This window comes from Onychostruthus taczanowskii, unplaced genomic scaffold, assembly GCF_017590055.1.
Source record: "Onychostruthus taczanowskii isolate IOZ18803 unplaced genomic scaffold, ASM1759005v1 scaffold34, whole genome shotgun sequence".
NCBI classification, from domain to species: Eukaryota; Metazoa; Chordata; class Aves; order Passeriformes; family Passeridae; genus Onychostruthus; species Onychostruthus taczanowskii.
Genome location: NW_024500794.1, coordinates 8,148,462 through 8,162,833, shown reverse-complemented (window position 1 = coordinate 8,162,833; position 14,372 = coordinate 8,148,462). Strand labels below are relative to the sequence as shown.

At 39.5% G+C, this 14,372-nt stretch overlaps 1 protein-coding gene across 1 annotated transcript in view; it reads left to right on the top strand.

Annotated features, from left to right (window-relative positions):
- Positions 1 to 8,070: 8,070 nt before the first annotated feature.
- Positions 8,071 to 14,372, top strand: part of CUNH3orf85 (chromosome unknown C3orf85 homolog) — a 10,147-nt gene continuing 3,845 nt past the window's right edge. Inside the window, 1 exon segment of the mRNA XM_041410802.1 lies at positions 8,071 to 8,119. Within this exon segment, the coding sequence (XP_041266736.1) occupies positions 8,071 to 8,119 (49 nt within the window).

Here is a 14,372-nt window from a genome sequence, read left to right as displayed (position 1 = left end):
AAGGCAAGCTACTGAATATTTCACGAGAAATGAAGGAGAGAACACCACTGAAGCAAGGGCAAGGTCAGAAAGCTTAAACATCTTAGGGACACTTACAATAAAATAGCCCTCAGGCCTTCCAGGTGTTGCTATGCGGCTTTTAGGATCCTGATATTTCAATCTGATTTTCATGCTAAGGCGAGTGCTTCACTAAATGTGCATCAGAGACAACCAACACTTGCCAAGGGAATTTGCAAATGTGTCTTCAGCATCACAGGAATGGTGTGGCATTTGAGGCTGCCTTTGAGGGCTGACACTTTGTCATTTTATTGATAATTTTTATTAACACCTGAATGCTGCTGATGTGGGTGGAGTTTCACACTTCCAGCTGCAAGAGTCTGGTCAGATCCAAATGAGAAGAGATTTCACAAAGATGGATTAATCACAGTTACCTTTTCCTATCCCATTCTCTAATGAGATATTTTAACAGATCTTCTCCCTTACGTCACACCACCATCAAAAGCATGTAGTCTGGGGGAAAAAGTGGACAGTAGAAGAATTTTACAACGCACTACATTTATTTGTTAGGAATGGGACAAGGCAGACATAAGCCCAGGTATTTTCTGTAGACTTGTCAGCAATAAGAGGCAAGACACAGCAGGAAACACTCTCCAATTTCTTAATTCAATAGTCTCACTTATGAACTTTAAGACACACCCTGACAATAGGCAACTTGAAGAACACTAGCTTTTTACAAAGCAGAGAGGTATTTAGGTATAACATTATTTATATTATCCTTTATTTCATAAGTACATCTCAAATGAACTTTGTTTTCCTTCCCTGCCTCTAGAATACCAGAAAGGCATTAAGAAGCTTGGACATTTTTTTCAATCTTTGAGCTCATGGAGCACACTGATGAATTAACACCTTGTCAAAACACTGTTTCTGTTTACCATGTTTTCATAGCACATTTACTTAATGACTTTCTGGAAATACTCACTTATAAGAAATTTCTCTCCCACCTCCTGTTTAAATACAGATCCTCTACTGTGAAAGCTAAATAGTACTCACTATTTTCTTTTATCTTGACTTGACGTTTTAGTCTTGCATGCAGGCGCTTTGCACTTTGAAAGTGCTTGAAATATAAAGAGTAAATTTCTAGATCTTATGACTTAAAAAATATTGTTTTACTTCTTGAAGAAGATGACCTGTTTTTGATTAAAAAGAAAAAGGATATAATTAATCTGAGAACTATTTTTGTTGTTTTTTAACTTACATTAAAAATTATTTTAAAATTACTGTTTCCCCCTGTACTGCTAGCAAGCCATTGTGCTCTCATGCTGTGAAGTAACTTCAGCTACTAACTTGAACATTGTGCAATTTCTCATGTATTCTTGGTAGTTGTGTTAAAGAATTCATCTATCATAATAATAAAATGAAAAACAACAAATTGGCACACACAATAAAGGTATTTTAGAGGTACACGCTCTTTGGTCATTGGAGACAGGAAACACATTAGACAGAGCTGCTCCTTTGAGGAACTGTGCTAAAAGGGCAAGTCAACGTGAACTAGCAACTAAAAATGGTGCCCACTGCATGTGAGTTGAAATGACTGGTGGCCACTTCTTACTGAAACAGTTGCAAGAGATTATAGATAAACCTTGATTTCTGTGTTCCTCTTTGTTGTGCATTTGCAGGAAATGAAGATATGAGGCTCAGAGACGGCATCTCCACCATATCAAAGTAGATTACACCTTCCCAGATTTAGTACTAATAATTACTGTAATTTTGACCAATCAGACAAATCATAATAAAGTTGCAACAGTTACTTTCCAATAAAATGCAGAGAATGTCTTTGGTATTTTCTTGAGATTGAGTAGGCACGGACACCAGTCATTGCTGAAATAGCAAAGGAAACACAATCATGGAGGATGTGACCCAATAAAATCCTTTTTCTCATTAGGAAACAATGAAAAAAAACCCCAAACCTGAAACCAAAAACATTTGAATTATATTACTTCATTGACATCGTTATCATTTCCTGTACCACTTTTGTAAGGCATGGTTGATTTTTAAAAAGCTTTTACCAACCAGCTGACAGTTGATATTTTCCTCACTACAATGGTCACTTCAGATCCCCCAAATATCAAAAATATATCCTTAAAAACATAATAATTGCTAATTATTGAGCACATCTGCAGTCACTATGGAAGCAATGAGTAGAGCTAAAATAAGTAAATTTGAATGTTTTTAAGAACTAGAATTAATTAGCAGTACTAAATAACTGTGCCATGTTAATGAACAGGAGCAATAGCCTCAGTTTTAGATATATTGAGTCAGGTAAGAGCTGCTTTTTGTGGTGATTAAAACACGTAATTCAAAGGGTTCAGGTAAGAATTTATAAGCAGCAAAATGCAGACCAAGGCATCTAATCCCCTATCTCAAACTACATTTTAACCTGTTTTCTTCTTGGATACTCTCTGTGTATCCATTAATAATCCTTTAAATGGTGCTGAAATTACCGAGGCTGTTTTTTACTGAGTTGTAAGGCTAATATATATTTTTTGGATCTAGTACAACACCCCCTTCCTTTTTGATAGTGTGACAGAATTATCTATGAGGAGCTGGAGCTAGCAGACTTGTGTTACTGTAATTGGCAACATCTAACCACATTTCATACCTGTGTAGCTCCATTCTTAGAGCATCCACCCATGTTTTACCAGCATAGTGAGATTTAAACCCAAGTCTCATCTTCCAGGTGCACATAAGGATCAGTTCATCCTACCTTCAGCAACAGTAGGTGACAGGAGGATCGAAGCCAGATTAACAGATGGACTTCACAGAACAAGGATTTAGCTTGACTCTGTTAAATACACCTGTGGCATAAGTCACACCAATGGCAGTTAATTCCTACTGTAGTTTGTGACAGAGCTAAAATGCTCCTTATATTGCTCTAGCTATAGAATTTTTCTTATTTCTCATTAGGACACTAATTTTCACAGTTGTATGACAGGACTGTGAGAATGCAGGCTATGGTTTGATGCTCAGTCCTATACATCAAAGTCAATTCTTCTGGCTGCATGTTATTCAGCTTTTAAGAGGTAATAAAAATTGACTCTATGACAAACTAAAACATTTGTTTATAGCTGTTAGAAATTGCAGCACTACGTAAGTAAAAAGGGGGTGACAACACAAGACACTCCCAACAGCTTTATTGTTTTAACTGAGAAATGGTATTCATATGCTCTGCCTCCAAGGGATCATGTTAGAGGGAGCAGATTCATCTGGTCCTGCCCTACCTAGAACATCTTGACTTCATAAACACCATCCCAAATCTGTTCAGGGGAAGCAGTATATATTAATTTCCAGAAAGGGGTGGGGAGGGGGGCTTATAAAATTCTGTGTTTAAAATTGTTTCAAGTTGCAGCTACCACAGTTCCTACATCACTGCTGGCAGAAAGACAAGAAAAACATACAGAAGATTCTGGATGTGGCTTTAAGCTACTTCAAGAGGATCATGGGGTGTGTGTTTTGTTTTTGCAAGCCAGAATTTTTCCATTGTGGATCAGGAGTGATGGATTAGAATGGCTCCAAGAGCTGTCAGCTAATATCTACACTGCAGCAAGATCAGACAGTAGCAACCTCTCTGGAATGCTGTGACAATTTCTGGCTGCTGCCATGAGAACTACAGGTCATGCTTCCATGAGAGGGTTAAAAGCAGGAACCTAAAGTTTAAGTAGGAAAAGGCACCCTGACTGCATAATCTTCTGCAGAATAGGAAGAAAACATTCAGATGATAAATCACTGATAGCCTCTTGGAGATTTTGCACACTGCTCTACTTTCTTGGGCACTCTGATGAGTGGCACACTTGATGCCACTGTATTTTCTTGTTACATTGGAACAGCTGCATTCAGGTGAACTGAGAACAAGGCCAGTGTCACAGTTATCAGTGAGGGTGACTAAGCAGGTCACTCGGTTATGCCTTGGGACCTGTACTCAAGTTCAAGGGTTAAAAAAAAATCTAGGCAATTCCACATACTTGCTGCACCTCTAATTTTACTCTGCATTGAAGACACCCATTATCCCATGAAAATAAGGCACTCAACAGGTACCAAATCACTCATATTGTAAAGCATAATGAAGTTGCTGAAATTCTAGTAAAACACTGTTTGTACCACAGGAAATGTTCTGCAAAGAATGTTAAAAGTTCAGCCATCACAATCTCAGCAACAAGAAATGTACTTCTTAGGCATTACAGTCAGGTATGAAGGTTATGACTTTGGGAACCAGATGGCCATTTAAAGCAGTGATTAGCTTTCTAGTCCACTTATCTGGATGCTGGCATCCATTCTTAAACTTTGCACCCATTAGAGGAAGGAAACCACAATCAGTAGTTGTGTGTGCTGGTAACCCAACACGTGTTAAGAAAAGGACTATGATATTTGAGCCAGTGGGTGATACTTGTGGGAGGCTTGAAATGCATGTGGTCATGGAAAGAACAAGGCCGTAAACTATTATCTACACCCAGAAAGCCAGAGGGAGTGCAGACCAGTGTGGGAATTCTGCCTCAGACATGGCTGTGCTGTGCAAATACTGGGGCACACTCTGCTCCTGGAACCGGTAAACTGAGGAGTACATGCCATTGGAAGGCAAGAGTTTTGCAGAGTAAAATTCTGGGAAGACAAGTTGAGATAAGGCATTCATGCCTTCGCACACCATGAAAAGAGTCTTGGGAATCATAAATGTAAGAGCAACAAAAGTGCTCAAGCACAAGAGCAGCAGGATGGGACTGGTGGAGCTGTAGCTGTTTGGAAGAAAAGCCGAACTAAAGCACACATCCAAGTCAGAAGGTGTAAAGTGCACAGGCCTACTGTGCTAAATACCTCACCTTGTGCCAGTAGGTTTGCTTCAAAACATGACAGATATTTGAAGTAATAGTTAATAAAAGATCCATTAACCTGCTCACAGTTACACTTCTCTTTGGGTCTTAGTTAAATTCCAGTCCACACAGATTTATACAAACTGCCTTTACACCATCACCTTGGAAAAATTTTTTTTTTACTGTGTAAGATATCTGCATCAAGCTGAAATTTTTTGAACCACTTTAGCCAATATCTTGATAATTTCTGCACATGGGATAAGGATATGTGTGGGGAAGTTTAATTTGCACTGAATATTCTGATGACAACTCCTTTAACTAAGCTTTCTGTGTTTTAAAGTAGGGAATAGAAGCCTGACAGGAGAGGGAGGGCATCATAAGAGAATGATACAATGATTGATTCCTCCATATGAAAATTTGAGCCTTTGGGCCAAGTTACAAATCCTCCAAAAAATTACAGCCTGTTACATCTGTTAGTGATTAACAGCTGAAATTTTACATTCAATGAAAAAATTAATGCTTTTTAGCGATATCCAGATTGCCTATATAATGACCTCAAAGAACTGCTAAGAACTTGTCTGTCTTTTGAAAATGTTTGTATGTGAGCCAGTAGGGTGTATACAAGCCCCAAACCACGTATACATTACAGGGCTTCAGGAAAAAACACTGGCTATTGTGAGCAGAAGTGAGACTTGACAACAGCATGACTGGAGTAGGAGGCAGGGAGGGAGTGAATGTCAGAGCTGAATACCCCTTGTGGATATGAGAAACAGGACACTAAAGGAAGGAGGAAAGGGAAATCACACTGGAAAGCCACACTCCTCATAAGAGATCTATAAATTCTTCAATCTAAAGTTGTTAGGTTTTACAGGCATGACATCTTTTTACGTGAAATTGCAAAACACGCAACAAGATCCCTCTTGACATGTCTTAGGGGAAGAATGCAGAGCTGGGCAGCCTACATAAGACAGAGTGTGGGCCAAGAGCAAGGCCTGAATCAGACAAGAAGCAAACATGGTAGGATAGAGGATGAAACAAAGGAAAACTGGAGGAGTGTTCAGGTGTCATGGATCTCTATGTCCTAGGGGGCATGCTGCCTGTAATTTAGCTGCTTCCCAGATCTTGTATCAAAGCCTAATCTGGCTGACCACTGTTCCACTCTACAGCAGAGAAAGCCTTGTGCTCTGAACTCAGAGCCAAATCCAGACATTGCAACATCCCTGTCATGTTTTGTCACCCTACCAGAAGATATTCTGTGCCTCTCAGGGAGGACATTTCCTATAACAGACTCAATGCTTCATCATTAAAGGATATACAAGTCATATTCTCCGGGTTTTATTTGGAAATCATGGGAGCAAGGCTCTTTTTAGGTTCTGGGAGTCTGGACTTAGGTTACTCAGAATCAGTTGGGATTTATGGCCTCTAACTGTTTTACCACTTTTTTGACTCCTATTCCTGAAAAAACATTCTCACCTTTTCCTCTTGCTTCCTAAGATGAGATAGGAGGAATAGGTGACTTGGGTCTTGCCAGTCCAGCATGCCTCCCTGTGATCTGTTGCTGGCTGCTCTTGTCTCTTCACCTGTGCCATATCACTAGCAGAGACCACCTCTGTGAGCAGGTTGCATGTTAAAGAAGACATAACTGCAATAAATATTAAATGACACATCAACATGTTCTTCCAGTCATTCTACCAGGAGCTGTGAGGAAAAACCTGTGGGAGAAAAGCTGCAACAGAAATGCAGGCCTATTTAAAAGTGTGGAAGGGTAGAGGCAATGACCCACAAATTTGGTGAGGTGAAAGGATAACTTGTATGCTTTCCTGGAGCTTATTTCTGGGGTATCTACAGTTCTCGAGAGTTCTGTGTCACCTATTAGCAAATATCCCAGTCATTACATTTTTTTTTCTAGTCCACAAAAAAGCTGACATCTAACATTTAATATAGTAGCTCAGAGGTGGGGAAACTGGTCATAAGTTTGGGTAATTAATATTTGTTGTTAATATGGCACCAGAATGCAGAACACCTGCCTCCATATTTAATTTGCTACCTGGGGTGAATGGATTGTTTTTCTTTTTGTTTTAGAACAATTCTAGAATAATACTAAATTTGTGACATGGCCTACAGCACAGTTAAGATTACACTGTTAGACCTGCTGTTCAATAGTGTGCCTTCCTACCACACTATTGCAATTGTATGCAATAAAAAACTATTAGGCTTTGTAACTACGTAACTCGATGTTCTTTTGCTTCCTAGCAAACCTTTACTCCATGCACTCTCTAGACTGGGTGGTGGATATGAGGATGAAGCACTGCTGCCCATCAGCAGGGAGCCTGGTCCCTGACCTGTAACGTCAGCAGGGTCTGATTGCCTGACATGAGGACCTTGGAGTACACGCCAGCCGGTGCCGCTGGACTGCGGATCTCAGCGCGCCAACATGCGACGGAGCTCAGCTTTGCTCTGCTCTCTTATCATCGGTGTGGGTGAGCTTATGAAGGTAAACTGCTCTGCAGTACAACTGCTGCTGCCAGCAGGTGAGGTGTATGTAAAAAGGCAACAGCTAACTGGATGGGTGGGAAAGGTAAGGCAGCATGAACTCACAGTGCCCCACATTACAGAGTCCTTACACCAGCAGGAGGCAAAAAGACACCCTGGGACCTCTGCCTGGCTCAGGTCAGAAACCAAATTTCTTCCCTCCTTCCCTGCTTAGTGGTTTTTCAGTCAAATTTATTATAGCTTTATTTTCTTAACCCGAGAAGTATGCAGCTGAAATACATGGCATACTCTGGCACTGCCCTCAGAGCAGGTGGACTCAAACACCATTTGTATTCATACCAAACTATAAACTGCTTGTGCCTATCACCAGGATGAGGGGGGAAATAGTCTTGCAAAAGACTGAATGACTGAGGCTTCCCTGTTAAATGCTCATAGAACAAGCCCAATGTGCTATTTTGCATCATAAAACTTACGAAGAAGTAAATCCATCCACACAATAATGAGGCATTATGGCTCATTAGAGGCTCAGCTTGCAAAGTCCAAAGTGTACAAACAGAGGCATATAGGACAAATCTGAACTAAGCACTGTACCCTGCTCTCTGCCTGAACCAACCCTTTACATGTCTCTGGTAAATGATTTATAAACCTAAAGATAACAAAGTATAAGACTGTATCACTCTCTTCACTTTACAGACTAAACCTTTCTGAACAATTTGCCATGTCTCTGAAAATGTCTCAAATTTTGGTGTCTGCTCTGCTGTTTACAGGTAAGTGCTTGGCATCCTATCTCATGTCATTCCCTTCATGCTTGTTAAATAGTCAGCTGGCAAAACCCCCTGCACTAGAACAGCACCAAGGGAAGAGAATTAACTGGAAATCACTACAGCAGGGACATACAGGAGAGTGGGTGAGAGCAAGATTGCATGGCAAATTCTGTGAAATACAGTTTGATTCTGCTCCTTGTGACTACTTTTGAGCCTTTTACTGTTCATGTATAAGGAAGAAGGATGCATTTCTGACTGAAAGGCATTCTTACAGGATGATTTCCTGAACTGTTAAAATTGTAAAGAGAGATTGATGCTGTTTCTACAAAATCTTCTTTAAATATTATTCTCAACATTTATTGTTTGTAGGAAACAATTTCACATGCATTTATAAGGACCCAAAATAATCTATTTCACAAGTGATTTCTGGAATACCTGGCTTGAATTTCTTAAGGAGACTGATTGTTTTAAAGCACCCAGGCTGTCTGGCTGCTGATCCTTCACAGCACTGTGTAACCAGAGCATCTACAATCAAGACTCAACTTGGACCAAAGGGAAAATGGATGGGGCAGGGCTACCACATGCTCTTCCCAATGCAGCACATGCTGGTAGAGTCAATGATCAGTGATGCTCATGCTGCAGGATTAATTTGTTTCTCACAAAATTAGAACAAACCAGGCAGGCAGTAAGTGACAGCTGACTTCCCAAGTGATTGCCTGCATCTTGACAAGATGGTCTATCCACATGCATGCATTAAAAGCATTTCTTAGATTTGAGTACTCCAATAAATACATGATGTGAGTAGCTAAGGCAGAATGAGGGAGACAATGATTAATTGTGGATTATTGAAAAACATTTTGTAAATTGGGACCACAGTCAGGTACAATCTCTCTCATGTATTGAATTCACTTTCATGCCATATGAACCTGAGTTTTGGCTGCTGTGAGGCTCTGTAGGGAAACAAGGAAAGGGAAAGGGACTTTGTCTCTTCTGCAAGTTTGAGCTCACCTATAAACCTTTTCCCCTTATTTGTCCTTCCTGATCTGCAGTTGAACTGGTACAATTTCTGAGTACTTGCCTATCTTCTTGAACTTCACCTCCTTTCCACTGAAAGACATTTATAGCACAAACAGTGTCACCTGAGGCCAAGCTGGGAGCACAGCAGCTTGCAGCCCCTCCTTTTGGAAGATTTTACTTTCATCTCTTTTGTCTCTTGTCTTGTTTACCCTCTTTTTCAGGTTTCTATTCTCCAAAATACATGCAGAACTACTTATTACTGGTTTATAGTGAGCTGTTAAAAATTTAATTGATCACAATCAGTTCAGTTTTTCATTAATTGGAAATCCTTTCAGCAACAGTGGTGGGGAAGTAAAATAGAGATTGTAAGACTGTCATGAGAATCTTATTTTTCTTCATGCCCTCAATTCAGCTACTATAAATCACTCCTTATAGTAAACCACGGTCACAGTGCTGGGAATAGGCTTTCTGGACCTTTTGCTTTAGCCTCTGGAGAGTGCAACAGCAAGGGATGAGGTGGGAGTGTGATGTTTTGGCACTGAGATAATTGCTGAAGTCTCCCAGGTGTCTGAAGGGGGTGTTCTGCCACAAATGGATGTAGAAAGGAAATCTCAACAGGACCCACATAGTGGACCAATGGACTAGTACTTTTTCTAATGCTCTGCTGCAGTGGAAGTAGCTCCTTCCCTAGGACTATTTAGGATTTTTGCCAAATTGCCTTGCTATTTACCCATGCCTGAAAACTGTCCTGACCCCTGGCATCATCACACACATACTATTGAACACATATGTTCAATAGCTAATTCTGCATTAAGTGTCTAACTTCTCTGCCTTTGCTGATGAGGGAATGAGGCTGATGCTATAGCTCTAAGGATTGTTAATGACATCTCTTTAACCAGAGAAACCTTTGTGTCCTGTGATATAAAATTAAGACTTGTCAAAGAATAAAATCTATTTTACTTCAAGCTTGAAAAAGAAACAAAGGCCAAAATTTCAAAGACTGGGTGATATAGAAAGAATTGAAGAACTTAACCAGTGACTTTAAATCTTGCTGTCAACAGATATTAGCAAATCTGACCAATTTAATTCTATTCTAAGGCTTACTACCATCCAAACACTCCAGGATACAAAGCCTATGTACATGTGGGAGGATGGATTATAGGAGAATAGAGATAGTGCTGAAGGCAATCTCACCCTTGAGAAGTTACAGCAGTATTAATTACCAAAGAGCGTGAACAGGCCTGACCTTAACATGCCCATTCTTAAGGATGGGTGTTATAAAAGAGTGGGTTAGCAGACAAAGAGGGGAGCTGGGGCTTGTTGGCTGTGCTGTGAGGAGCAGTAAGGGTTAGGTGGTCATGCAAGGGGCAGGAAGGAGTCAGCTGGTTGTGCAGAAGGAAGAGTAAAGGAGTTGGTGTTATGAGGAGCTGCTTGTGGGAACTCACAGAGAGAAGGTATGAAAGATTTATAGTAAGATGATAAACTTACGGTGACAGTCAGATTGCTGCCAAGCACCCATGCCAACAATTGGTGGCCCATACGGGGATGAGTCCTGACATGTACATACAAACATTTAAAAAAATAATTTGAAAAAAGCAATGTGCAGGTGTTAACATGTTAACGCAACTACACTTTTCAACTGAAAAAAAGGTGATATCTGGGCCAGAGTTGGCTTGCAGAAACCGCAAGTCTGTCTTACTGCAATCCAGCCACCTTATGCAGTGTGCTGACAGCTGCATCTTGATTTCCATGGAATGGCACATAATCTAGATATATACTTGAATGAGGAGAGAAGCAGCTGCTGCCACATTCTTTTCAGCTGTTGCACTGTGGTATTCTGAGTCCTCAGACTGAGTTCTGTGGTCTGACTTTGTGAATTTGGATTTAGAAAGTCAGATAGCTGAAGCATGGTGGGGAGGTGGTCCATTCTGGTTCATTTCTAGTCTTAGGAAACACACCTGAGCTGCAGACTTGATTTACTTTTCAAAGTTTCTAACACATCAGCACCTGCCACCTCAGCAAGGTTGAAGTTTAGCTCTGTCCAAGTTTAGCTTCTGTCCAAGCTCTGTCCTAAAGGGCTGATAAGACTGACAGCCTTACCTCCATGAGATGAGATTTTGACCAGAGTCACCATAGCCAATAATAAGAAGAGTTATTAGACCTAAAGGAAAGGAGCCAGAGCAATTGCCAACTTTTGACATTTAAATTACATTGCTATTAACTTAAGCAATATGTTTTCAAGTTGTCAGAGACTTGCAAGTCTTCAGAAGCTAGGGAGAAACAATAGTGTGCACAGAGAGCATTTCAAGTGCTGCTAAATAGTTGTCAGGTTTTTTGTAAATATCACAACAAATCAGAGATAAAGCACTTTTCCCTGTGGTAGAAGCACACCAGGGTTAAATTTTGGTCCTAAGCCTAGCGATTGCTCCTTGCCACTTATACAATAGTGCTGATCTGGATAAAAACAGGCTTTGGGGTAGAGAATGGAAGAAGAAGCATATCCTATACTAAGGCAAGTTTGAAGATTTGTCTTTTTATAATTAAACTCTGCCATTAGATGTGCAAATTGTGGCCTGCCTGCTCTCCGCAGAGTACCAAGCACTCAATGGCTCTTGCTACTTAACTTTTACAAAAGAAAATGTATATCAATTAAATAGGTCCCTTAGCAGGCAATTGTGTCAAAACTTAATCCCATACTCACCTTTTTGATTGTGTGATGAAGTGGATCACTGCACATTCAGTGGACAGAAAAAGATGTCTTCCTGGGGAGATTTTGTGGCTGCACCCAGCTGAGTATGTTGCTTTCTAGAAATCTATCCTTGTAAAGAGAAATATGCTTCCATTCAAGTCTAGGATGAAGAGATTTTAAAGCGCAGTAATTTAAAATGTATCCAGGTTGATTTTCTATTTTGAGTGCAGTTTGCTTGCTATACTGTGATATTTTTTATTGTTACTTTGACATTCCAAGATATTAAATACGCCTTTTCATAATCAGACTTTTGTCATTGGCTTGGGTTTATATATATATTTTTAATATACTCAATGCTGGATTAAGTGCACATTTGCTTTTTTGACAAAGATGGCAATGTTGTATTACCATCTCTCCTCAGCTTTAGTCTTAGATCATAGTAATCCAAAATTAGATGCTCAGTAGACATGGTAGCAATAATGACTTCTAACAGTTTTCCCTCTGGACAATGTCTTTAGGTGCACAGGATAGACAAAACTATCGCTGAAGGCAATAATAACATGAGCTAAGCATCTGCTTGCTAAAACCAGCCAATTTTTTTCTATAATTTGCTTTCCTTGTGAGAACGCTGAGCGAATCTCCAGGAGACTATGAAAGGAAACATTCTAACTGGTAACAGCTGATACAACCTCAGCAACAGTTCACCCTCCACACACATTCCTCCTACTTTCCCACTGGGACATTTATATCTAAAAGTACTTTTCAAATATATTTATCTAAGAGATGAAAACAGTATTGAATAATAAATAAAAAAAAACCAACAAGAATATACAACATGTCTGGTTGATCTTTATGGCGAGTTAACTGTTTCAGTACAACTTGAGGTTCTTAATTTTTTGCAGCTCAACTTTACGCACTATGAGCCATTTTATTGCCATCATCTACCTGCTCCTAACTCCCTCTAGTCTCACATTAGATGCTCTGAAATTCCAGTCTCCTGGTTTGTATGCTAATCTTCTACAAGACACACTTCTTCAGGAATAGTCAGTGTTTATAAAGAAAATCCTTCCACAATGTTTTGCTAATTCAAAAGGAAGGGGAAAATTATACCCAGTCCAAGAAACTTAAATTGAGGCAAGACATAGTTCATTTGATGAAAACTCTACACTGTATTCAGAGGGGCTACTCAGATGGAGACAGCTGGTCTGATGACCCAGGTCTACATTAGAGCTAAGTGAAGACCTTGCTTTCTCTGAGCTCTGCCAGAGAAATGTGCAGCCACACCGAAAGACCAACACAGCTAATTCTGGTTATGCTAGAAATCATCTTGCTGGAGTTTTTCCAGAGGTGAATGAAGTTTGCCATGTTCAGAGACTTATTGTGATATTTACAGCAAGATGGAGAGAGAATGAGATAAGGCTGAAGGATTAGATTATTAATATAAAGGCACTTACCTGATTTTCTCTTAGTACTTCTGCATTTTTGGAGTGCCCCAGCAGCTCGGGACAAGTTCTGCAGAGACAGCTCCCAGGAAATGAAATAGCAGCTAGAAAAGAATAAGAACTGGGTGTCAGCGTTGACAAGAAAAGCCAAGAGCAGTGCTGGCATACCTGCCTCTCCTCAAAGCAGACAAGTGCACATCAATCAAAGTGAATACTTAGCATAGTTAGGGGTGGCATTTCTCATTGGATACAGATGCAGCCAGAGCAGGCTATATATTAAGAATTGACATATAAGACTCTGAAGATACAGCTCTCTGCACCACAGTAGCCAAGACAACATGTCACTGTCCCACCAGTGGAATGACAAGACCACTTTTGAAGATGCTGGCAGCAAGAAAAAAAAATACAAGAAGTAGAGCTGCTTAATTATCTTCTTTTTTTTTTGCAGCTTATTTCAAATTTGGAGGGCCAGAGCACATAATGGTGATAAAATGTAATGTTTAATGGCCCTTAAAACTATATGTACATTTAAAGAAAACAGAAGCATTTTAATGAGTCTATTTCTGATCCCAGCTCAGTTATTTCAGTCCAGAAATGTAATCATAAGCTTACAAAATATTTAATACAAAAAAAAATTCCCCAAATTCCCTAAAGAGAAATGAACAGCTCATAGATTTTTCTATTGGACAGTAGTAAATTGCCAGAAGAATGTTGAAATTTGGCACAAGCTTAGTTTTCTCTCGTGCAGCTCTAGAATACAAGTACAGCAGCTTAATAGACATATGCATGAAGTACATTTTCTTCTTTCGCAGCCTTCCACCAAATGTCTGAATTTACTTTTTTTCATGGAGTTAGTAACATTTTTTTAAGATGGTATTCCTTGAAATCTCCCTACCCTAAAACTTCTAACTCCCATTTTTGATTATAGTAACTTAGAATATGAAGAAATTGAAGTAGCAAGGAACTACTGGGACTGTGATTGCTTACTAAGTAACTTTTCTAAAGTACTATTTGATGTCTATATTAAGAGCAAAGATTACAACCATCCTCTTTTTTTTTTTTTTTTTTTTTTTTTTTTTTTTTTTTTTTTTTTTTTTTTTTTAACACA